The sequence below is a fragment of the Podarcis pityusensis genome (assembly GCF_964106645.2).
Source record: "Podarcis pityusensis genome assembly, chromosome: 3".
In the NCBI taxonomy this organism is placed as follows: Eukaryota; Metazoa; Chordata; class Lepidosauria; order Squamata; family Lacertidae; genus Podarcis; species Podarcis pityusensis.
The window spans coordinates 78,857,694-78,884,431 of record NC_138026.1 but is presented as its reverse complement, the minus strand read 5'-3'; the positions used below and the strand labels follow the sequence as shown (position 1 = coordinate 78,884,431).

Below are 26,738 nucleotides of genomic sequence, written 5' to 3'. Positions count from 1 at the left end.
AAATGCAAAGCAGTTGTGCACTAACTCAGTTTCTAAGCAATGCGCAGAGTTCAAAGTGGCAATCTTCTCATTTCACACTCTTAAGCGTCCTATAAGTGACTGCAAGCACATTTTGGGGCAATTCGTAACCATAGTGAAGTGTATAATGACAGCTCCTATAGCCATGACACCATCAAAAATCCAGAGTCATGCCACTAGGTTTCTGTATATCTTCCTTATCCAACACACTGTTTAAAACTCCACCTTAAAAACACAGAAATACAAAACAAACTACTAATAAAAGGCCACAAGTAATGGGGCATGGCTGCAATCCCGTGCATTATCTGGGAGCAAGTTCCACTGAACTCAGTAGTGCTTATTTCTACTGTGTAGGTTCAGTTGCCATGTACATTTGCCCCATTTAGCAGAGAAGATAGCTTGGACAGCTGCATGGTGGAAGTGCTTTCTTTTTACTTGAGAAGCCATTTTGGATCAACGCTTCATGTGCAATCTTGTTTATGGATGTTTGGAAGAGGAACGTTTATGTCATTTGCTGCTGAGCAACATATGTCATAATATGTTCTATCTGTTACAAAATCATAAGTGAGCCACTCGTAGGTTCTATTCCAAGTATCTTGGTATTGCCATCCTGGCTTTCCTTTCGCGTTTGGCGCTCTAATGTTTGAGGCCTCAGCTAAGTTTTCTGCCAAGGAAATTGTAGCAGAGAATCCTCTTGGCAGCTTCATGAGCAATAGGGTGGTGGGCTACTGGTGGCACTCACCTGACCTTCAGCAGCTAAGTTGCTGCTGCTTACCAGAAAGGAGAGCAGGTCAGCCAAAGCAGTGGGGAAATTGGCATGGTGCAAATGCACTGGCAGGAGTGCCAGATTGGCTCTGCCACTGCATTTGCACTGTGCTGGCCTCCCTGCCACCTTGCCCCTCTGCCTCTACCTCCTGGTAAGTAGCAGCCAATCAGCTGCTGGAGGTGAGGTGAGCACCCCAACCCACCACACTGCCACTACTGTTCATGAGACATTTATATTCTGCAGATCTGTTAGATGAGTTGCTCACATTTTCTTGGGGAAAATCAATTTCTATGATGAGGAAAGCCCTGGATCTGGATAACCTGACATGAAGGCAAGTGACTTCTTCATTCATTAATCCTGGCACATGAATCATATACATGCTGTTTTCCTTCAGTAATAAAGCCATGAATCAGAACATGCAACGGTTAACATATACCATGGCAGTAAAAGCAGTAAATCAAAGGTCAGAACATCTAAGTGGTGCTTAATCTTATCAGATAAAAGGTCTTCAACATGGCCTGGAGCTAATTGCAGCATATGGTTATTTTATCGATTTGAAACAATGACAGGGCGATATCACAACAAGAAAATACACAGTGTTAAAAAAATTAATTAAATCGGTAGCTGCTATCTGTGTCCTCCTTAGAAAGCTCCCTTCTTGAGGTACTGGGTGGCTGTGATGTTCAGTTAAAATCATTTCCTAAATATCCCCGTTGCTATAGCAGCCGGTGCTGATGATGACATTAACATGCAGCGCACTCAGTGGAAAAAGATTTGCTAGCAAGTCATGGAAAATGGTCAAGTTTGTCAGCTTGTTCTCAGCCCACCTACAAAACAGCTCATTATGCAAGATTTTTAAGAAGCAAGAGATTTGTTGTAGCTGGCACAGCCAGAGCTGTGAGAAGGGATGAAAAAGAAGAGGAGAAAGCTACCAAGTGCCTTTACCTCAGGGCAGATTTGCACACATTCTCCCAAGGACTTGTCTTTCTCAGGATGCTGTTGCCTAGCACAAAGGCGGGCAACACATGTGCAACACAAAGTACCATGGCTAGTATCTTAACTCACACCTCCTTTTGCTACAGTAGTAATAGCAATAGAAATAATAATAATAATAATAATAATAATAATAATAATAATGAATTTATTATTTATACCCTGCCCCACAATAAAACATCAGCCATTAAAAATTTCCCAATTCAGGGCTGCCTTCAGATGTCTTCTAAAAGTCAGATAGTTGTTTATTTCCTTGACATCTGATGGGAGGGTGTTCCTCAGGGTGGGTGCCTCTACTGAGAAGGCCCTCTCCCTCGTTCCCTGTAACCTCACTTCTCACAGTGAGGGAACCACCAGAAGGCCCTGGAGCTGGACCTCAGTGTCTGGGCAGAATGATGGGGTGGAGATGCTCCTTCAGGTACACTGGGCCAAAGCTGTTTAGGGCTTGAAAGGTCAACACCAACATTTTGATTTGTACTCAGAAATGTACTGGGAGCCAATGTAGGCAGTGTTATATGATCTCGGTGGCCACTCCCAGTCACCAGTCTAGCTGCCACATTCTGGATTAGTTGTAGTTTCTGAGTCACCTTCAAAGGTAGCCCCACATAGAGCACATTGCAGTAGTCCAAGCGGGAGATAACCAGAGCATGCACCACTCTGGTGAGATAGTCTGTGGGCAGGTAGGGTCTCAGCCTGCGTACCAGATGGAGCTGGTAGACAACTGCCCTGGACTTGCACCTCCATGGACAGCTGTGAATCCACAATGACTCCCAGGCTGCATACCTGGTCCTTCAGAGGCACAGTTACCCTATTCAGGACCAGGTAGTCCTCCACACCTGCCCACCCCTTGTTCCCCAAAAACAGTACTTCTCTTTTGTCAGGATTCAAGCTCAATCTGTTAGCTGCCATCCATCCTCCAACTGCTTCCAGACACTCACACAGTACATTCACCGCCTTCACTGGTTCTGATTTAAAAGAGAGGTATCATCTGCATACTGATGAACACCCAGCCCAACTCCCCTGATGATCTCTCCCAGTGGCTTCATATAAATGTTAAAAAGCATGGGGGAGAGGACAGAACCCTGAGGGACCCCACAACTGAGACCTCAGGCATCTGAACACTCACCACAACACCGTTTTCTGGACACAACCCAGGAGGAAGGAGCGGAACAACTGTATAACAGTGCCCCCAGCTCCCAGCCCCTCTAGATGGTCCAGAAGGATGTCATGGTCGATGGTATCAAAGGCTGCTGAGAGATCCAGCAGAACTAGGAAACAGCTTTCACCTTTGTCTCTAGCCCGCCAGAGATCATTGAACAGTGCAACCAAGGCAGTTTCAGTCCCATGATGAGGCCTGAATCCCGACCGGAAGGGATCCAAATGGTCTGCATCCTCCAGGCATGCTTGGAGTTGTTCAGCAATCTCCGACATGGTGGGAAGAAACTAGAGCTGCTGTATTAAGCTGCATAATCAAATGAAGGCTTCAGTCTTTTGCACCCCCTCCCCTAGCCCTTGCAGCTTCTCATTTGAGTTGATGAGGACTGAGATCTTCTACATTGCAAAGCCTATGGCATACTGGTGATTTGCAGTTTATGCTTTTAGAGACAGCTGTAATTCTCCCCCCAAAAAATGTACTTTGGCTGAATCTGGCTTGCCAGAGTGTGAACAAACAGATCTCCAGTTGTGCTGTGACTTCTTCCCATGCTATCCAGAGCTTTACAGCAGCTGGGATTGCATCTTCAATGAAGTGACTGAAAAGGTGACCTTTTGAGTCTTCTGGTCTGTGTGCCAAGGTGAGCAAGAAGCGCATTCATGAACCAGCAGCTTCTAAGGCGAGAGGAAGCCCAAGAGCATTTTTACTGTAAACGTCCATTAACATCCCTCAGCAGGGAAGTAAACATTGCTTGACTGAGCCTTTTACTAGGTCAGAGCAGAGTATGAGGGAGTTTGTGCTCTGCCACCAAAGAACTGTAGTAATTTCTGGAGAAAGCATCAGGGCACACACCATTTAGGAAAAGAGAAAATAAACATTAAAAAAACCTCATTTTGTTATCCAGCCACACCTGTTAATTGTCATTTGCCTTTCCTTACTGTATCTGATGTTCAGTGTAACGTTAATAAAGAGAGCATAGAGATTAATTAGTTTATGAGGATTCACTCACAGGAAATTAAACACATTTTTGAACTCCATTCTCAAAGATGGTTTCCCATCCTTTTATAGATTAGAGTTGATTTCATTTTAGAAAATACAGTCAGAACTTTGATGCTTGCTGCTCATTATAAAGTTTGATTTTCAAGGAAATGCACCAGCAGTTGATATTTAAGATCTAGATATTCTGCATTGTGTTACACATCTGAAGGCTCTTTTCTTTTTTTGAAGAACTATACAAATATGGATCAGGGTTTCTCGTAGCTGTGAGAATGTTTAAATGTTTAAGAGATATAGTGTATTGGATAGTCCTAAATTTGGACTAGGACACCAAATCCAATTCCTTACCTTATCCCTGAAGTTTACAAGGTGACATAGGAGTCGGTGTCTCTCAGCCTAACCTACCTCACAGGGTTGTTGTTGTGAGGAGAAAATGAGGAGGAAAAGTATGTTACAAATGTAATGTAATAATTAAAATTCATCTTTACACCTCAGCTCTGCGTGATCATGTGGTAAATCACTGTTGATGCTGTTATTTATTGATGTATTTTATTTCAGGCATTTATACGCTCCCTAAGACTTAGCATTTCTAAGTGGCATGCATTAAAAATGAGCCATACAGAGAATTAAACAATAAAACCACTTGGGCCCCAAAGAGGAGGTGTGATCTAGTGGATCCACATTTCTCACAGGGTTGCTGTGCTGCCAAAGGAACAGCTGAACTGGGCTTCATTCTCCACAAGACAGCAGTAAACTTCTAGTTATACTGTAGCTATCGCCAGCCTATTCAGAGGCCTAAAGCGTTCTTAATCAGTACATAGGAAGGAATTGAGTACGGTACTTTACAAACACGCTTAGCGGACTAAAGCAGTAATGCCTAGTAAATAATCATAGGTCCTCAGCACAAAATGGTTCTTTTGCTTAGAGGGATATAATAATCATAACTTTGAACTGAAATATTTGAATGGTGATCACTCTTGCTGCCATGCTGTACACTTGGTTTGTTGTTATTATTATATTTTGAAATACTGCTTTGTACAAGTACCATATGAAAAATCATAGAAACTATTTGAAAGGGCTGTCCCCCCCCCTCAAAATAATAATAATAATAATAATAATAATAATAATAATAATAGAAACTGTTAGCAGAATTATATAGTGACTCTCATTGCAAGAGTTTTACTGTAGCACCTGTGGCTGCAGAGGAGGCTGCAGTCCTATACCTTCTTACCTGGGAGTAAACCCTACTGCATTTCATAGAGATGACTTCTGAGTAGACATGTCCACTTTCTCTAGTGATCAGTTCAGAGTGTGTCTCTTTTTTTCTTGGTTCATATGTCTATGGAAGACATATAATTGTATGACAGAAAGCAAATTATGTGAAATTTATATATTTATTATTATGCAAATAAAACCCTGCCAAATCTTCATATTACTCTACAAAATAAATCCAATGTTCCACAACCATCATTTTCTGATTACTACCACACCTTCTATGTATCACATCAGTTTGTCCATGTCTGTGAGCTGTGGATTTTTCCAGTGAAAAGCCCACACAATTTTGGCCATAATTTATTTAACTTATTTTATTAAATTTACATCATCCCCTTCCTCCCGAAGGAGCCCAGGGGAGCAATTAATAATTAGAAGTTTTCAGGTTATGAAAGCTAATTTCTTTTCCTTTTAACATAAATTTCTTGGGTATTTCAGGGTTTATGCACTTAGCATGTAGCACCATATTTCAGGAGGAGGAAGTAAACGAGGGGAATAAAATATAGATAAAGCCACAAGGTATCACGTCTTCCTTTTCTCTACATCAAAAATCCATTCATCTATCAAACCTATTAGAGGAGAACATTGCTGATTATAGAGGCAGTGTTTTGCAGTTTTCCTTGGGACTTGTTTGTTCTTCAGTGTTAACATCTTTTTAACAGATTAAGAGTGCAGCCATAATCCCATGATATAGATAGATGGCGATGGGAGGGGGAGGTTGTACAATGTCATGTAGTCATATTTCTACCAACCTCTGCTAGTGGACAGGAGTGTTATGAGTGGTGAGGAACTCTACCCTGGTGGATGGGCAGTTTCCCTGTTAGCAATAGCCAGGGGAGAACCCTGAAACAGGGCATTTGGAGTGGGGTACCAAGATCTTCAAATCTCCTAGGAGATCTGATTCTTGGGCTCCTCAACTGCACCAGCCTCTGCCACTCCAGCCAGGCTTACTGAATCTTTCACATTTTTGTTTTGTGGATTTCTTCTTGATCGATTCTCCTCTAAATTGTATTGGATATTTTTAAGCAGTTAAAAACACTGGTAGCATTGTAATGACATTTGTAATGTGAAATTGACTATGATAAAATAGGGATGCAGAATAGTTGGAAAAATGATAATATGCAAAAAAACAAAAAAACAAAAACAAAAACCTTTTAATTTAAGAACCCATGGGAGGGAGGGAAGGAAGTAGGAAGGTTCAGAGAACCTTGTAATTGGATATATGTGAAAGATAATATGTATAAAAATGTGAAAACTAATAAAAATTTATTTAAAAATAATAATAATTGTATTGGATATCTCTATCTGTTTTCAAGTTCTTTTGGGATGTTATGCTCTTGTAACTATGAATTGTATGTTTTGATTAATTGTTTAATGGACTGTTACCTGATATTTTTATATTTGGGTGGTGTGGTGTTATTGATATGTGTTAACTATTGAGATGTTACCAGCTAATTATTATATTATTTTTTATATTGTAATTTTTGTGTCAGTTTGATGTAAAGCACATTGAGTATATTTGGAAAGATGGAAATAAATAAAACTGACAATAGATGACTGATAATTAATTTAGGTGATATTTGTTTATGTATTTATTTATTTATACCATGTTCTTGTATTCCAACTCCTATCAGCTAGTGTTCAAGGATGATGGGAGTTGTAGTGCAGCAACATATGCAACCCCCAAACAAGTTAGACAGCCCTGCGTTCTGCAAACATTTCCTTGGTGGCAGACAGAATAATGATGTATTTCTTTAGAAAATGCAATTACTTTCAACTAGCGCAGGTGGAATTAACCAGGTGTACACTCTCAGTGAGAAAAAAGGAAGAGCAAACTGAGACAAGTCAAGGTAGCCCCAGGTCTTATTCTGCTAGGAAATCAAAGATTTGCTGTTGGGTATCGAAGCTAATAAGAGTCTGGGCTGATCAGATTGATAGTAAATGGGAGGGAAGAGAGCAAATTAAGGCAAAGCACACATGCAGATGGTCTATGGAAGCTGAACTTGCCAGTTCTAATGAAATTCTGCAAAATAGTTTGCATATCCTTTTTGTGTGTCTCTTGCTGTTCCACAAAATGGTTAACAACAGTTTCAGTGCTGGGGGCTTTGGAGAATCTCTTTGCTCTTAGTATAGCAATGTTATTTAGGCATTCGTCACACATCCTGCTTTTCAAATAGGCCTTAATTTCTGCAGACATAAAACTGTTAGTTCACATTCAGCACTTGATGGAAGTATCGTAGTGGCAATGGCATACAATCTGTAGAGTTTATTGAAAGACATTTTCAGTTTTTCGGAAAGATAAAGCACTTGGTTCATTGTAGCAATTTGTATTTGTGTCTCTCATTTTTATATCTCTTCTAAAAATAGTCCAAGTTTTGCTTCAAGTCCATCATAGGACTGCAGTGATGAGTTGTTTTTTTCTGGATCAAGAAAGTAATGGCTTTGGGGACTGAAAGCACCAACGCTATTCAAAACATTGTAGTTGGCTGCAAATCTTAAAATCACTAATCGTTCAATTGACAATATATAAAAACACCTTAACTTTAAAAATATGGAGTAGTATTCAACAGAGGAGATCAATTGCTTCAATGATTTCCACTTGCGCAACAGAACTACCCTGCCTCTCCTCTCCCTGTATGACCCCAAATCTCTTCTGGGGTTTTCCCTAACCCTCCAGAAATATTTGGCAAGGGTGTATGGGGCAAAGAGAAGGAGGGGAAGTTGTGTTGTGCAAGCAGAAATCCTTGTGCAAGCTGATCTACTTAGCTGGCTGTTACCCATGATCAGTTTTTGGATACATACCTTCTGCTGTGTTTAATTCAATAGCAAAGCTTTAGCAGTTTTGGGATGCAATAGACTCTCTTTTATTCAGTTGGCATATTGACGTGATTTCTCCCCTGTTATAATCTCTACATCAGCCATGGTTTTGCTGAAATTCTTCTCCTAATCCTTCAGATGTTCCAGTTTTCTAAGAAAGCAAACATGGGCCACATCGTAATCTGACTTCTGCAAATAATCTGCAACCACTTTAAGTTCAAGTTGCACTTCATTAAAAAGATTCAGGCAGAATGTAAAGCCTGTCGAACTGGTATAGACTGCTCCATGCCTCTTCACTCCTTTGCTGAGGCAATACAATTCAGAGGCAATACAATTAATTACAGGCTATGTTGCTTTAACGGCTAAACAACCATGCATTTTTGGTGAGTGGGACCGACTTCTCAATTCAGCAATTCTGCTTGCTATTTCTCTTTGTAGTGAAATTTAAATGCACCTAAGTATGGGGTACAATTACGTATAGTTGTCGAGAAGACTGAAGAAGTTTGCTACAATATCTATACAGTACTGTATTTTTACAGAGAATTAGATTAATTCTCCTTCCTGTAATGCCCTGTGGAAAGAGAAAGGCTTTGGAGCAGGCAAATCAATTCACCCTTTCTAGGTGAGGCCTGCAGAGCAAGAAGATAGAAGAAGTGGGGGCAAAAGGAGAAGGCCTCATAGCCTGGCCTGAACAGGTGGCTCTGGGTACCTAAAAGCGGCAGCTCTGATGGACCTCTTCCCTGGAACACTATCCCTTTGCATGAGAGCCTAAGGGTGGAGAGATGGTCTCACTCAGGGTCCAACACTCAGGTGAGCACTGAGGAGAGTCATGTAGGTATATAAGCTGCTTTCTTTTTCATTAGCACCAACACTCATCCATCCTTGTAACACACCTGGTGTGACTAAATGGCACCACACCAGTATCAGGCGGGAGCTGGACTCTTCCATTAAAGAGACATTCCACATACCACAGGCCTTTTCCATGGCCTCCTCTTTTTCTCTCTGCCCCATCCCATTTCATGCTGTTCACACCTCTTTAGCAGTCATTGGCAGCCAGTGACTCTTTCCTCTCTTGCAAGCTGTCCACACTTCTGAGCTGCTTCTGCCTCCTCTATCTTGATGCTGCTTCTGAAATCTTTCCCACCTCCTGCCTCCTGCATGCCCGCCATGCCTTTCCCATTGCACCTCTCTTCTGTACTGCCCAAGGGCTATAGCTCAGTGGTAAGAGCAACTCCCTTACATGCAGAAAGTCCCAGGGTCAATCATTGGCTTCTCCAGGGAGGGCTTGGAAGGACTAGAGAGCTGCTGCCCATCAGTGCAGACAATACTAAACTAGATGGCATGTCTTGCTACAGTGCAGCTTACCTGATGCTTCCCCCATGGCTCTTAGCTCAGACTATTACGGCGCAAACAAGAGAATGCTTTTCTTTTGGTTATGGGGCATGCATTGACACAGAGTCCGATCATTTAGGCTCTCTGGAAAGAGCTACCTTCCTGATACCTGGTTTTGCTCATGGAAAAAGATAGGTGTTCTGCCTTTTAAACGGGTATCAAATAATGAGGCTTTCCTTGAAGGGTAAACCCTTTGGCTGATCTGGGCACAGCTCCAGTTATCTAAAGTCCTCAGATCAAAAGAAGCTGACTTATGACTCAGACATTAGTGCATTAATGTGTGTAGAGGGGATGCCTCTGGAGAGCTAATATGCATCCTAAAAAGAGAGTTCAACTCCACACTGGCAGAAGCTGGATCTATAAACAGCAGCAGAATGAATTCTACAATGTGCTGAGGTTGGACAGGGTGCTGTCCTGTTTCAGACAGAATCTCACATTTTAAAAATTCTGTCCCATATTAAAACAAAACAAATCAAATCAAATCAAAGCTTGCCAGTACAGTGGTACCTCGGGTTACAAACACTTCAGGTTACAGACTCCGCTAACCTGGAAGTAGTACCTCAGGTTAAGAACTTTACCTCAGGATGAGAACAGAAATTGTATGGTGGTGGTGCGGCAGCAGCGGGAGGCCCCATTAGCTAACGTGGTACCTCAGGTTAAGAATGGTTTCAGATTAAGAACAAATTAAGTTCGTAACCAGAGGTACCACTGTATGTATAAAAGGCCAAGGTACAATCTTTATCTCTGACCTGCTGCTTTTCTACTTGCAGGCGTGTTCCCCTCTCTTCTTTCACACGAGGAAGCATTCAGAATGGTGCAGTCTCTTGTATTCTCCAGTGGAACAGTCTGTTTTACCACCTCATGGCAGCCATCTCATTCTTCTGCATATATAGAACAATCCTAAATATTTCACAGGGATACAGTGTGGCCATTGACCAGAATGGTATCAGCCCCAAAGTATCTCTTAACAATGTTGATTTATTTCTGTAATGTTTATGATTAGTCCGTAATTTCAAGGTACGTAGTACTTTTTAAAGTGGATGTAAAGATGTAGGACAATCAGCACAAGGAAAGTGAAAGGAATAGTCCCTAAAGCAGTATGCCCTCTTTAGATTGCAAAAGCAATTTATAATTTATTTTTTCCAGCTCTTTTAACTTTTCCCAGTAGATGCACCAATAGATGCACCAATACGATGCTCCATGCAAATCTCACAGCATTTTATAAAGATTGGTGAAATAAAAATCCAGAACCTGTCACTGAGATGTAGAATATTTCTTCTAACTTTATGGATCCTGAATCGTGGTGGGGGGGCATATATTGCAATATAGATTTTATCTTTTTAACCCATCAGCATTTACTGATGCTTTAGTGGTGTCTTTAATGATGTGTTTATGGGTACATTTTGTTGATTTTGTTCTTATATGTTGTATATTGCCTTGATCTTTTTTTAAATGAAATTGCAGATGACAAACAAACACATCTCTAGGAAGGACCGGGAAAGAACTCCGCCAGTCAATTTAGACAATAATGAGCCAGATGTACCAATGGTCTGAGTCATTATAAGCCAGCTTCCTATATTCCTAGCTGATGACTGCCGTTCGTCGAAGCGGGGTTTTAAAATGTTGTTGTTGTTGGCTCGCAAGTGTGTTTGTGTGTAATGGTATCCTCAAGAAATTTCACATCTGAGATGTGTTGTTCAAATGGCACATGGAGCAGGGATGGGGGGATGTCAGCAGCATGCACAATACCACCTAAGTTGTGACAAAGCAAGAGTTGTGGAAAGCTGCAGAGCCAACAGCCTGCTGCCTTCCATAAACACTGGAGCACTTGTGACAAATGGGCCCCTAAAGAGTTGTGAAGCATAAGATGCAGCCAGCTATGAACAGACATAAAACTGGTTCTTCATCTCGGCGGCTCTAGAATGCCTCACTGATCATTTTTAATGAATTACATAAACGGTCTTTTGTAATGCTGTGCCTGCGCTGTCAGCGGAGGTTAATAGTATTCCTTGCAACTTCCATTAGACTAAAATGATATACATCACTGGCCAGTCCACAGCAATTGTTTTACGGGAAATGCAGTTTTTTAGTGAAAGCTTTGTATAATATTATTCAGCTTTTGTTTTTATTGTGGGTTTCAAGGATGTCGTCATAGTCGCTTGTCTGATGTATGTGTATATTGTCAGAATTAGGAAAAGATCTCTCTCTCTCTCTCTCTCTCTCTCTCTCTCTCTCTCTCTCTCTCACACACACACACACACCCACACCCACACACAATGGCATACTTCAGTCTTTGACAACCTGGTGGCCTCCATATGTTATATGGTGGGAATTGTAGTTCAGAACCATCTAGAGGTTACCAGGTTGTCAAAACTGTCTGACAGTTTTTCTTAATGTCACCACAGTTTATTTAGTACATTCTGACTCCTGTATCACTGGTAGCATTATGACACTTAGCACACATATAATCACCGTTTCTCACTTTAAATAAAATCATTGGGGGGAAAGAACACACATTTGCTTGAAATATTTATGGATATTTAAGTTCTGGATATTTAACTTCACAGTCTCCTTCCAATAGTCATTTCTGGCATGGTTTCCTAGTTTATTTCCTGCTCTGTGCTTATGTGGGTTAATCTTTTTTTTATTTGTGTGTGTATAGTATTTATGTATTGTAAATTTAGGGGGGTTTGACCCCTGACAAGATTACCGCTAAAAGCCTTCCAGCCCCAGCCATGTGGCTTCCCCTCACTCCACCTCAAATCCGGTAATAATAAAAGCATTTGTTAATTCCCGAAACAGTGTGGAAGGGTTGGTTTAAAACAGTTTCCTCCAGATGGTTGTGACTACACCTCCCATCAGTCTCAGCCAGCCTGGCCAAACTGACTGTGGCTGATGGGAGTTGTAGTCACAAAACATATGGAGAACACAAGGTGGGCAAAAGCTGGTTTAAGGGAACAGAGTAAAAAGCTCAGATAGGCTTTGGCTGTTCAGCCTATTGATTTTCGTTGTATTAAGCAACCAAAATGTGTGCTTCATCATCTCGTGCTACCTGTAATGACCTCAAGCATTTGGAAAGTATCTGTTATGAGCAAAGAAGACCTCTCTGGCAATTTGGTACTCTGCCTATACAGTGGTACCTCGGGTTAAGAACTTAATTCATTCTGGAGGTCTGTTCTTAACCTGAAACTGTTTTTAACCTGAAGCACCACTTTAGCTAATGGGGCCTCCTGCTGCCACCACACCGCCGCCACACAATTTTTGTTCTCATCCTGAAGCAATGTTCTTAACCCGAGGTACTGTTTCTGGGTTAGTGGAGTCTGTAACCTGAAGTGTCTGTAACCCAAGGTACCACTGTATTAGATACCTCACCAGTCACAAGTAGCTCAAATTCTGGTGGCAGTTTAGAAACTCGACGTCAGGTATCCACCGCAACCAGCAGACACTTTATAACAAAAATATTAGCAAGCTCTAGCAAACAACTATTAGGGCAGCAACAAATGTATTGCAACAAGAACATTGGCTTTATTTTTCTCTTTGTGAAGAGCAGCGAGAAAAATCAATAAAAATGCTATATAACCGCTGCCAGTTCAACCGGTCCTCCGTGTAGCACAATCCAGAATTCTCAACCTGGAAGGAATATTTCTTTTATGGAACCTATTTATATATTATGCTTAGCCTCAAGGTTCCCTGGTGTTTAATTTAAATTTGTTGTTGTTGTTGTTTACATTTGTATACCACCCTGCATACAAGAAGGGACGCGGGTGGCACTGTGGGTTAAACCACAGAGCCTAGGACTTGCCAATCAGAAGGTCGGCGGTTCGAATCCCCGCGACGGGGTGAGCTCCCATTGCTCGGTCCCTGCTCCTGCCAACCTAGCAGTTCGAAAGCACGTCAAAGTGCAAGTAGATAAATAGGTACTGCTCCGGCGGGAAGGTAAACGGCGTTTCCGTGCACTGCTCTGGTTCACCAGAAGTGGCTTAGTCATGCTGGCCACATGACCCGGAAGCTGTACGGCTCCCTCGGCCAATAAAGCGAGATGAGCGCTGCAACTCCAGAGTCAGTCACGACTGGACCTAATGGTCAGGGGTCCCTTTACCTTTACCTTTTACCACCCTGTACCTGTAGATCTCAGGGCAGTTATCATATAAATGCAGTGGAGGATAGGATTGCAGCCTATGTTGCCTACCCTTCAGGCATTTGTAGAGAGAGAAAGTAAGGTGAGCTTCATAGGGGGGGTGAGACTGGTGGAGATGATGGATTGTAGTCAATGCTGCACTAGCAGGTTTCCACTGGTACAACAGGACTTCCCTTTCCTCTCTGCCCTCTGCTCTGGAGCATCGCCCAACCCTCCAGAGCTGATTTTGAGTGAATGTGGGTGGTGGAGGCAGCTCTGTAGCAGAGCACAGAAGTCCATTGTGGCAGCAAACCTGTCGTGTTGGATACAGCCCATTCTCCTGCTGTTTAACCATAAAATTAGGCACTACCTTGCACCTTTAAAGGCAAAAATGAATGTGGACTTTCAGAGCTTTGACCAATTACAAGGAAGGAGATTCTGACTAAGCATCAGGGAGGACTTTCTGACAGTAAGTGCTTTTCAACAGTGGAATGGTTTCCCTCGGGAGGTCGTGGGCTCTCCTTCGTTGGAGGTTATTAAGCAGAGGTTGGGGAGGGAGGGCACCTGTCATGGAGGCTTTAGCATTGCAGGGGGCTGGTCCCTTCTAACTTTACAATTCCATGATTTGAATTTAAAAGCTCCCTTTTCAAACCAAGGTTTCATACAGTATTTGGAAGAATGGCATGAATGCGACTTGTCTGGAATTATAAATCCTCCCTCGGGTGTTCTGCTTGGGAAATATAAGGTATTAGTTGTGATGGGAGTGTTTTCAGAGCACTCTACAGACTTCAATATTCAAGACTTTGTGAACAGTGTTTTTATTTAATTCAGAGGTGGCTAACCTGCACACCTCCAAAGGCTGCTGAATTGCATCTCTGTCACCCTGGGGCATTTGGCATGCTGGTTGAGCTGGTGGGAGTTGTGTTGAGCAGCAACACCCAGAGAGCGATAGGTTAGCCACCCCTGATTTAATTCATTAATTGCATATCGTTTAAGATGATAAACAAGCAAAATATTATGTATTTAAATATTTATACACTACACTTTCGTATGAAATATCACAAGGCGGTATACAGCCTAAGTAAAAATACAAATTCAACAGGGCAGATTTAATGTCTAGATCTCTGAAGCATCCTATTGTGTGATGTTTTGCAAAGAAGCAAGAAAAATGTTCTGGCTGCTTCTCAGAGCCTAGCAAATGGTGCTTTCATTCTTAGCAGGAAATGTTCTGAGACTAGAACACATCAATTACGGATAATAAACTTGAAATCAAGGCATTTCTAATATACAGACAAAAAGTTCTGGCATAGATGTTGCTTGAGCTAAATTGCTCTTTCAATATTTTGCTGGTGTACCTATTCAACAGTTTTTATGTATTAGAGACTTGTCCAATTGTCTCCAGATAATTGTACTAGCTCACGCCCACCCACTTAATAATCATTCTCTACAGGCAGATGGTATTTGGTACCCGTATTTATGGTGATAATTTACCTTTCTGAATAATTTGCTCTGAGGCATTGAAAAAGCGAAAGCATCTCAACTTGCTGATTTTGTCAAATGCTGAAGGAACAAATTAGCAAAATGGAACTTTCTCTCTGAGGCGTCGTGTGTATGAATCTATGGGGTTCAGTCTAGACTTGGAACTCTACTCAGTGGGACTTAAGTAATTTGGAGTTGCCCACATTCACATTCCTTAACTTAGTCAAGGGCTATAAGTGCATTTCATGAATTTCCTATGGTTTGTGGATTCTGAAGCACCAGTGCAATTTAGAAATTTCTCATTATGATTTTTTTATTCATTTTTTTTTTAATTCTACCTCACCTCTCTTCTGTCATGGAACCCAAGGCAGCACACCAGTGGTTCCCAGGCAGTCTCCTATCCTAGCACTGAGCAGGTCCAGCAAGCTGATAGCCTCATATGCTTTCAGATACTACTCTGGTACCATTTAATAGGTTAATAAGTTAATGGGAACATTTAATACATTGCAATCCGAGATTATAGCTGTTCTCTTTGCATCTCATAGGATTCATCCCCCTCCCTTTCAGTTAACATAGCTCTTAATAATTTTAGTATTGCATACTTTAAACTCAGTGGTGGGATAGTAGAAACAGTTCCATCTTTTCTATTGGTCTATTATAGTTTATAGAGATTTAATATTCTTGTAATTACATTCTTTATGTCTTTAGCATCTGCTATTGGTGTCTAACTTTGGGGGCACATACTGTGCGGCCATATTCTATAACTTTGTATTTTAAATAAAGAAATAAAATTCTGAATATGTGCATCAGCATGCTACATGCCATAGAAAGCATGGGGAATTGTGGATGTAAGTGGAGGCTGCCATATACAGTTTGCCTGTGTGTGTGTGTGTGTGTGTGTGTGTGTGTGTGTGGCAGCTGTCCCTCCCTCTTCCACTAAACAGCTGATGGGTCAGGTGGGTTTTGAAAAAAGCACAGTCCCGGCTGCTGCTGCATGCCTCCTTTTTTTTTGGCTTGGAGCCTGTGTGTGTGTGTGTGTGTGTGTGTGTGTGTGTGTGTGTGTTCGAACAGCCATCTGTTTCTGCCTTGTACTGCATGCCACCGCTTGTGTCTTAGGCCTAGTTCATGTCATGCAAACAGCAGGAGCAGAATGGTGGATTTCAGAGGATAAAATGAGCAACCTTATGTACTCTGCTCTGAGCTTCCTGGAGAAAGGTGAGATACAAACGTAATAAATAGGTAATTAAAATAATATTAGCTTATAAGATAACAGAGTTGGCTGTTTTGCTTTTAAACAGAAATTGCATTTTATACACCGCAGAAGGAATTGCTGAGTAAGTGCTAGAGTAGATGGTTAATAACTGGAATGCCTGCTGGCATTTTGCATAGAATAACCTTTCACTTTTCCTATGAAATGTCTTAGAGCAGGCATGGGGAAGTTTTGGCCCGCCAGATGTTCCTGAACTACACTTCCCACCATCTGTGGCCATTAGCCATGCTTGCTGGAGCTGATGGCAGTTGTAGCTCAGCAACACCTGGAGAGCTATAGGTTCTCCACGCCTGGCTTAAGAGTCTTTCAGTGCAACACACAGTATGAATTCCTTCTGAAAACATCCACCACAAAACAAGCATTTCTTTTACTGTAAGCACGGCATCTTTGTCAAGGTTGTAGAAAATTCATTGACTATGCTGAAAGGATAGCCAGTTAGTTTTGCAGTGATACTTGCTGCATATTCTTAGAAAAGAGTGTTTATATGTATGTTACTGTTTTCAAATGGTAGTGTTGCATTCTGTTATTACAGCAGCAACAAAATTATTAGGTAATGCCAAGCGGGGGTGGGGTGGGTGGTGGGTGGAACCGGGACCAGAAGAACAAGCTGATTGTCATTCAGCTAATGTCATTCATGTTAATGTACTTCTTGACTAGGAAATGTATCTCTCTCTGTGTGTGTTTGTGTGTCTTCACACACACAGTGACATATAAAATTGCACTGTCTTCTAATATGAGGCCAAGCTCCAAGTGCCTTCTGGTGGTTCCCTGACTGCGAGAAATGAAGTTACATAGGGTTGTCATATTTATAGAACACCTCCAGATGTTTTTGGCCTACAACTCCCATGATCCCTAGCTAGCAGGATCAGTGGTCAGGGATGATGGGAATTGTAGTCTCAAAGCATCTGGAGGGCCGAGTTTGAGGAAGCCTGGTTAAGACTATCATACATTGTTTTCACCTTCCAATGAATCATGGAACCTTATGGAGAGGCACTTACACTTGATTGCCTTTCTTGGAACATCTAAAACTACAACCACCAGCTGCCATTTTTTCTTTTTTCATTTCTTTATGACTATTATGCTCTGTTTTACTCCCATGGGTATGTTTTATTACTTGGAATTAAAAATCAATTTAAAAACAACAACTACAGGATAGCTCCACATTGTGGTTAATGTCATGTGCACACATGCTCAAGAGCCATTGGTAGGAGCGCACTGGAGGCAGAGTAAATGGTAATTTACAGAATGTAGAAGGTAAAAGATGGGATGTTCAACCTGGGGTAAAAAATTGAGCAGTTTTCTCAACTATGTGAAGGAGCTTTACCTGAATATCTGTAAAATCAGAGGGATGCTCTCAGCCTTTTGATACAGATAGAGAGATTTTCCAAATATGGAATGACAGTGGGGGCAATTCTGAAAGGAGTTGTAGACTAAGGCATCTGGAGGAGACTAGACTGGGTAAGGTTGAAGAGTGTGAAGAAAACACAAAGCTCAAACCACATATTACAGTAATCTCTGTTTTGAGCTTGCTGCACTTTGCTGCTCTGTCTACCATAGCATCAGGGTTGCACTTCAGCGGGAAGAATGTCTTGAACCCTTTCCTGTTTGCAGAAATCCTGCATACCTGTGTGTGAGTCTTGAGCCTGCTTCTTGCCTCTAGAGACTACTCTACTTCATCGTTCCCCTGGAAAACAACAATTTGGAAAGGCCATAAAAAGGAATTACAGTAGTCAATCGTCAAGTAATTTCATCGATCCTCACGCCCACAACAACAGTCCACTTCTCTCTTTCTGAACATTGAGATTGATTCTCTTTTCTGTGCTGTGTAAAAGTCACCATTATGGAAGAGCGTCTGCGGCAGAGGATGTAGAAAGAATAGCTCATCTTCTTTTGCAAATGCATGTCTTGTAGGACATGGAGCATTTCTGTTGACTTCAAGGGCTAATGGAAGCTTCACTACTATATATTTATTTCCCTTTATTATTAAGACTTATACCCCACTATTAAGTAGTGGGTGGACGTAGCAGACAACACAGAGATTTCTCCAAGTAGTTCTTTATAAGTAAGCTGGAACTGAATTGAACAGCAAACAGCTCAACCGGCCTGCTTTTATAGGCAGCTGGCTGTCAACATGTAACAACAACAGCCCAGGGCTTCCCGCCTAAATTAATTTACCTGGACCTGAGTGAAAACTATATACACAATACCCCCTGGTGGCCAGGGTGAGAACTTCCATACACAACACCCACCATTTTAATACACATAAATACACCATTTTAATACACATAAATACACAGGGCTGCTTTTACAATAATTAAAGTCACAAAAGTAAGTCACAACAATAGTAAAGCAGAGACGGCCATGGCGGATAAAACACAGTCTTCCATAAAGCTGCTTCAGCCAGGCAAATTGTCATCACACTGCACTAAAATAACAAGACTGCAAGACACTGCTTTTCTTTTTTTGCTCTTGCAGTTTGAAAACTAAACCCCGGAGCTGGCAGCACGATAAAATCCCAAGCCAGCATAGCCTAGTTTGCAAGAGATCTGAGCTGGAGCTATGAATAACTTGGAGGGTTTTCTTTTTTTGCCATATTCAAGTTATTAAAATTTAAATGGATAGAAACACACATAAACACATAGGCAATCAAAAGGGGAGAAATATATGGGCAAGCAACTTCAAAGTGTTGCCAAGTGTCATGAAATTATTGTGTCACATATTGCGCTACTTTGGCATTAGCCAACTACTAACTGGCGTGACAAATCCCCAGCATGTGTTTGGCTGGAACTGGAAGCTTCCACTGATATGACAACTCAGGCAAGCCGCTTTTAACATTCTGATCACAACTGTGGAAGGTGACAGTGGTGCCGTTTGGACTAGACCATTGCGGGTAGGGGTGAGGATGAAAGTCCAAGCCTTGCTTATGATCAAAATCATATCCCCCCCCCCATCCCATTTGGAAACACCCAAGAATCCTTCCTTGTTGCACCTGCTCAGCTCAAGCCCATTAAGTGAAATGGTCATGTAGCTGAAGGTACAACCTAGTTAAGTAGACTGGCTTTGATTCAGAAAAGAGTTTAGAGCAATAAATATGGCAAGTCCTTTCTGTCTTCTGTGCTGATGAGGCTTCTGAATTTCAATACCCTGTTCTTGTTTTTAAGACAGATTTTGATGCATTGTAGGGGAAAAGATTTTTGGAGGATGCTGTCTTTGACATATGTTTGTGTGAAGGAGTTGTGTGGATTGTGGCCAAATATCAGGGGGAATCCCGTTAAACTAGGGACTGGATGCTAGTCAAGTGGGTGATTAAACTGACTGATCAGTTGTGGCATTGTCTACATCTGAGACAAATATTGTCAAATATTCCATGAAGCCTAAAGTCTGAAAGAGCAGTATAGGAGCACTTGCTGAGTTTCCTTCCAATTTTTATGGAAGAAGCCATGGCTGTTATGTAAGTGTTAGCTGATCCTCACTTTTGCAAGATAGTATGTTTTGCCCTCAGCTAGCCATAGCTCTGCTATATTTTAATACAATAAGTTATCAGCTACTCTCTGTCTGGTCTGGGATTGAGTTTGTACACATAACCTAAGAACCCAAAAGACTTTGAAGTTATACCCATTTTACAGCTCTGAACATAACTTGACTTGAGTCCTTGGTAGAGGTTGGGTTGGAATCCTGATGCCTTGTGTCTAAGGACTCAGCTAGATTGGTAAAGAAAAAGCAATTTATATGTATTGTCCCGCCCCCCCCCCCCCGGTTTTCCTTGTTTAGATTTACAACGCATTTAACTGAAATTCTTATTTGATGTGTCTAGATCCAGTCCAGGTCTTAACACCTCAGTCACTAAATATCAAAATTAATTTGAAATAAGAAAAGAAGAAATGTAATTTCATATTGCATTATGCTACTCAGTTATCTTTTGATTTTTCAAATGTTGTCCTAACTAACAGAACGTTCCTAGGGGAGGGGTGATAAAAGACAAACTGATTACTGCGTGATATCTTCTGTCATCATATCTTTGATTATATCAACCTCTTCTGTGCTGCTGAAGTGTTGTTTTGTTAATCAGTGGTTATATAGCATTGTGCTTTTCAAACCACTATGCACGGGAGCTTTTAACAAACAGATTTCCCTCCTATGTACATTATTCTCAATAATAAGTGTATATAAGCATGGTTATCCCACCATATATCCCTCTGAGAGTGCCATATGCAACACACTTAACACACTTGCACTCATGTGCACATATACAGGTAGGAACCCTCCAAGAGTATTTATATTCTTATGTTGAAAGAGTTTAATGTAGGGATAGCTAACCTATGTAAAAAAAATGACTTTATTTCCTATCAACGCCAGTCAGCATGGCCCAATTACCAAGGATTATGAGATTGTATTCCAGCAACATGTGGAGGGCCACTGGTTACCCCTGCCCCCTCCCCCCACTGTCTTTAACAGATGGAGGATAAGTACATATATTGTTTCATTTGTGCGCACGAATCACAATTTTTAAAAAATTGTTCAAACAATACCAATAGTTACATGAGATGCAAATGTAAACACTTCAAAACAATAGCTCCCAGTGCACATATAATTCCAACCTGCCAATGTGAACTTTTGTAGAGAAAAATGGTGCCTAAATATTGTAAATAAATTTTAAGCATAAATAGGTTGAACACACACACGGAGAGATTCAAGGAAAAAGAACAGTATCTGGTAATCCACCAGTATCTGGTAATCCACTGACCTCCTGAAATAACAGGTTTTTAAAAATGTGTAGCCTAGCTTTCCTTCCAAGGAGGTCAAGCAAGTGTACATGATAGCCCCATTTTATTCTCACAACAGCCCTGTGAGGTAGGTAGGTAGGTGAGGTTGAGATTTGGTGGCTGTCCCAAGGTTACCCAGGGAGCTTCATGGCTGAGTGGGGATTTGAATATGAGTCTCTCCAAGGGCTGGACAATTTATTGATACGTCGTCCAAAATTGGTTTTATGTCCACATTGTGATAACGGTTTCATAATATTTGACATGGCGATATATCACAAATCACAATGTGTGTGTACGTGTGTGTGTGTGCTCTATGTAAAAAATTGTGATATGGGAAAAACTGTGAAGCCAGTCATCACTTCTCTTATAAAATAACAGTTGTAACGATTTGTTAAAGGTAAGTAAAACTGTATCAGTTTTAGACCCCTGAGTAGTAGTGGTTGCCAGCACATTACCCCATTCACATTCTGATTTCAGACATGGTGATATTTTGGTATGTAATGATGTTTAGCTGGTGATATATCGCAATATTGAAAACCAGTCCTAATCCAACATTTTAACATACAGTAAACATCAAATCCAGATTTTCTGACATTTACTGGAAACATAGGTGTCCTTCATCTGTATGTCTGTCTGCTAATTTCTGTTGCAGCACTGTGGTGCAAACAGCAAGTTGCTTATTTGTCGCAGATCTCTCTCTCTCTCTCTCTCTCTCTCTCTCTCTTTTAATCTCAGCAGCTATTTTGCTCCTTGCACACATGAAGGATTTGTAGCCTTCTGAAAAGAAAGGTTCAGACTGAAATGCTCTGCTGCATTGTCAGAGCTGGTCTGGTTTAAACAGATAAGGAGATAAATGAACCACAAGAGGCTAAATGCCAAGGCAAAGCAAAAGGAGCTTATCCTTTACAGTGGAGTTTAGGAAGCGAACAGCGGCATATCAGCAAGGGAGGAAATGTATGCCAGGGAACAGCGGCCACTCCCCAGATTAGACTACTTGATCAAAACTAGAAGAAGATTTCATTGGATTGCCCCAATTAAGCTATTACACATGTTCCATTGTTCTAGGCACTGAGTGGTGGGGAAGAGATTTGGGATACAGGCAGGAGGGCCTAATGTTTTGCAGAGGAAATTAATGCATGTTTGCTAAATGTAAAGTAGAAAACACAGAAACTGGGATTGCGCATGATGGAAATAGAGCTGTGAGCCAAAAGGTACTCAGTTCAATGGGGACATATTCCCCAGCTAAGCATGTATAGGTTTGCAGCCTCGATTTTGTAAAATGAGATCAATTCAATGCCAGGAAAAGCCTATTATGCAGCATTAATATGGAGATACATGCTCTCCTAGCCATGTGACTTATAGTGAGGGTGATATTTGGTGTGACCTTGAACAGAGAACGGTGGGCAGAGAGTTTATTGGTTCACCATTGATGTGGGTTTCTGTTTCCTGGTTTTTCTAACCACTGATATGTTGTAATACACACAAATTTGGGACAGTTAGTCAATGGCTGCTGGTTTCATTTTTCAAACCTCTCAGCTTCTTCCCAGGCTAAAGACTAGCTACTTTCAAGGGAAGCAAGGCTAGGCCCTTATATGGGGACTTAGGGGGTAGGCAGGCAGTTACTGGTTTTTTAGGCTGAGGTATGGACAGTGATGGAACTTCATGCTCCGGCACCGGGGGGCGGAGAGCAGGCAGGGGCGGGGCTGGTGTGGCCTGAAGTGAATGCTCCATCTACAACTGTCTTCATGTGGAAGGCAACAGCTGGGAGACAAGGCAAGCCTCCCTAACCTACACTTTCTGAAACAATATGAGAACTGAAACGCTGCCATATTTTGAAATGCGCAGTTCTCCAAAATTTGCAGTTCTCCAGCCACAAGTAAAGTGTACAGAATGTATATATTATTTATTATTGTTGTTAATTATTGAATGCATACCCTGTCCTTCCTCCCCAAGGAGCCCTTTGCTAGGACAAAGTGTGCGTGAAAACACATATATTAGTAAAAAAATAAAATGCTATACAAAAATGGTTTGTTTTATACAGAATTGCTTTGCAAACTTGTGTAGAGTAGGCACAATTGCATAGAAACAGTAGGAGAAAGTCACATTAAAATACAGATGAATTTTCAAAACGACTTTAAAAAATGCACCCTGATGTGGAAGTGTGGGGAACTGAATTTAAGATTGGAAAAATGAGACACTGAGAGTAACCACAATTGACAGATTCATCCATATATAGTTCCTACATATATTTAAACAGGATGGGGAGTGGGGAGCTGAAATTCTAAATCACGTTTTTTATCTGTGTAGCAATCTGATACATATTTTGCCATTGCTTTTTGGTTTATATTATTTTTTTTATTCTGTTGTGCTTAAGAGAAAGAATGAGTTGGAATGAGTCAGGCACCCGTGAACTTTCTCCAAAACTCACACAGAACAACATATAGCAGAGCTCGGTAATGTTTCTGGGTAAACGAAACGTCATGAAAATCAAAAAGTACACAGTAATTGTTTGAACTGTCTTATAAGATACAAATCTTATTTCACATTCTTTCCTTCTTTTCAAAGTATGAATGAACATGCACAGCATGTAAAAAAGCTATGTTTTCATGTGAAATGTCTTATCTGAGAACTGTTGGTGACAGACAGATTGGGACTCCACGACCTGCCCCCAAATTACTAATCTATCTAATTTATGTGGATTAGGCAAGCCTTTAATCAGAAATTTGAGATTTAAATTTTCCAAGTTCCATACTATCACAAATGCTGTCCTTGAACATGAGAAATTTCAGCGAACAGTTTTCAGTGTTTTTAAACCAAATGTTTGGTTTCAGAAACCAGCCCTTAAAGCAGCTAACACTGGACTGCTACTTTTATAAATGACTTAATAAATGTTTTGTATTACTACATTGCTCAGCTCTGATCACCTCATAGGAGACATGTTCTTTATGGACAGTGTGTGTGTGTGTGTGTGTGTGTGTGTGTGTGTAGTGGGGGGGGGGGATTTACTTGCAACTGCTGTCAGTTGGAAGATAGAAAGTGGTGGTGGGCACCCAGTGATTCTTGAGTGAAAAGTATTGGTTTGGCAGTTCCTTAGGCTCTGTCCCTGACTTTTCCTTCAGTTCAGAGCTATGTCAGAACCAATTTAGTGTGAGTTGCTGTGAGTCTTTTTGTACTTGGATGAGAATACTCTAGTATAAAATACATGAGTGGTACATCAGGTATGTATCAAACTGCTATATTCCATTCTCCTTAAAATATAGAGTGCATGTATTTTAAGGATGATGAAGGATAATAAGCATAATTCATGTGCGCATCGGCTGTGTATTTTGTACCCAGGCATTCATATCTGATAGGAACTAATCCTCAAAAGTCCACTACCCAGAGGAATACTTCAGCCGTAGCCAAGACTTTGCATGTGAACACAGTGGATCTTTATGCTGATAACAAGCTGCTCTGAAAACTCTACTAATCTTAAAAGTGGGGAACACTGAAACACCAGCACAAAACCCTACTAGGCTCCTGGAGCTAGTCATAGTGGATGGTCACTAGACAGTGTCTTGAGATTGCTAGTGTCACCTTTGTTCCTCTGAACCTGCAAGGCCCTGGGTGACTGAAAGAAACTTGCTCCTGTAGAAGCTGTGGGAGAGATTTCTTGTTTTGTTTTATAGTTTTTCACTATTTCACCATACTGAACTTTTCATAAACTTCACCTATCGGATATCTCATTAGAAACAAATGTAATCTTCAGGTGCTGGTTCTTTTTTTCTGAGAAAATCAGTTACGTCTCTTCACACGATAATTGCAGTGATGCAATTTGTTTGTTTTCTTTCTTTCTCCTTTTGCCCAGATGGAAGATGTCATAGCTCGTATGCAAGATGAGAAAAACGGGATTCTCATTCGTACAGTCAAAAGTTTTCTTTCCAAGATTCCCAGTGTCTTCTCTGGTAAGGTTCAAAATGTACTTTATATCCTGTTGGATATGCATTGGCTGTAACAGATATATGTGGACAACGATAGCTCAAACACCTAGTTAAAACACAAAGCAAGCAAGGAAGTCATTAGCTCCATGATTCTGGAACCATCTGTTGAGTTGTGAGCATTGTTATGTGCATTCAATTAAATAAAATCAAGAGAAGATGGCATTGCCACCATTCAGGCGTTCCAGGGGACTGGCACAGCTTGTTGATGTGGAGCTAAGAGTCCCAGACGTGGGTGGGCAGATTAAGGACATTAATGGAGCGTCTGCCCCTGACAAACTGGGAGATAAGGCCCGAGGAAGGTGTGGATCCCAAGCAGGAAAAATAAGGAGAAGACAAAGCAGAAAGTGAAGGAGTTGGAGGAAGAAAGGGGGGGGGGGACAAGCTTTCCCTGCTGGGCTGCTGGATATTCTTCAGTAATGGCTGCTGCTGCTGCTGCTGCTGCTGCTGCTGCTGCTTTTGAACTTGAGTCAAGCTCAGCTCCCACCCACCCTTCCCTTCCCTCTGGGGAAGTTGGGAGCATAATTGAAACTGCACCAAGAGCCCCTCTCCCCAAATATATATATAGCAGAGGCCCCAATTGAGCTCCCCATACATTGCATGCTATGGTGGTGCATTATCTTAACATCTGAGCATCTGAAGTGGGATCTTTGGGAATACAGGAGCAAAAGACTTGTACTTTTTATGTGTAATGTGCTTTAAAGAAAGAGAAGTAGGGGAGACCAGAGAGGCTTGGGGATGCAAAGAAGTGAAGGTGAAGTGATGAGTTTTAATGTGCGGGTATGAACAACTATTGAGAGGTGAAGGAGGAGTGAAAATGATTCACGTTATTTGGTTGCTTTTGTCTCTTTAACTCAAAGCATTTGAGTTAATAAAAATTGTCGCTCCTTGATGCCAAGGTGTCTGGAGGAGCTAAGGCTTTGACAAGAAAATGACTTGCAAAATCAGATAAAATAAACTAATGTTTATTTTCTCCCAGATATTTGGTGGAAGGAAAATAATCCTTTTAAGATTAAGCCCCCTCAACTGCCTGCTGTTAAATCCAATTATGGGATTCCTTCTGGGGACAAGTCCTCCAATCCTATATCTATTGATAAAATTGATAAAAGTGTTTATATGCCCTTGAAACACAATTCTCCTGTTATACAGATATCCCTGCGCAAATTCTTAATGGCTGATAATTAAATTAGCATTCCTGACAAAAATCCTGCCTACAGCTTCTTTTCTAAATACATTTATAACTAAACCCTAATTATTCAAAGTGAAACTGTGATGGAAATAATGTTTTCATTTGATGTTAATGGTACCCTAGAGTTGAATTTTCAAATCTACCCAGCTTCAGTTCTAAGTACTTTGGAACCAATTCAGAATCTCCTGATAAAATGCACTTTGCATCTTTGTTTTGGTGACCTAAATTTCAATCCTACTCATTGCCCAGGTGGTTAATCTAAATGTCTAAGCAAATGTCTACTTTGTTTGCTCAATTTCTTACAGGGTTTTTGTCGTTTTTTCATGGTAGGATAGTTATACCACAGCAAGCTCAAAAAAGTAAGAGCAGGGGTGGACAATCTGGGCTCTCCAGATGTTGCTGGACTTTTAACTCCCATCAGCTGCAAGCAGCATGGCCAGTGGTCAGTTGGTCATCATAGTCAATGTTTGATGTTTTATTGTGTTTTTAATATTCCGTTGGAAGCTGCCCATAGTGGCGGGGGAAACCCAAACAAA

The 26,738-nt window shown here is 41.1% G+C and overlaps 1 protein-coding gene across 6 annotated transcripts in view; it reads left to right on the top strand.

Annotated features, from left to right (window-relative positions):
* RGS7 (regulator of G protein signaling 7) overlaps positions 1-26,738 on the top strand; it is a 125,498-nt gene that overhangs the window by 29,780 nt on the left and 68,980 nt on the right. For all 6 annotated transcript variants that reach the window (XM_080997754.1, XM_080997758.1, XM_080997757.1 and 3 more), the window contains exon 3: positions 24,884-24,980. In XM_080997754.1, the coding sequence (XP_080853880.1) occupies positions 24,884-24,980 (97 nt within the window). The remainder of the gene's footprint in view (positions 1-24,883; positions 24,981-26,738) is intronic.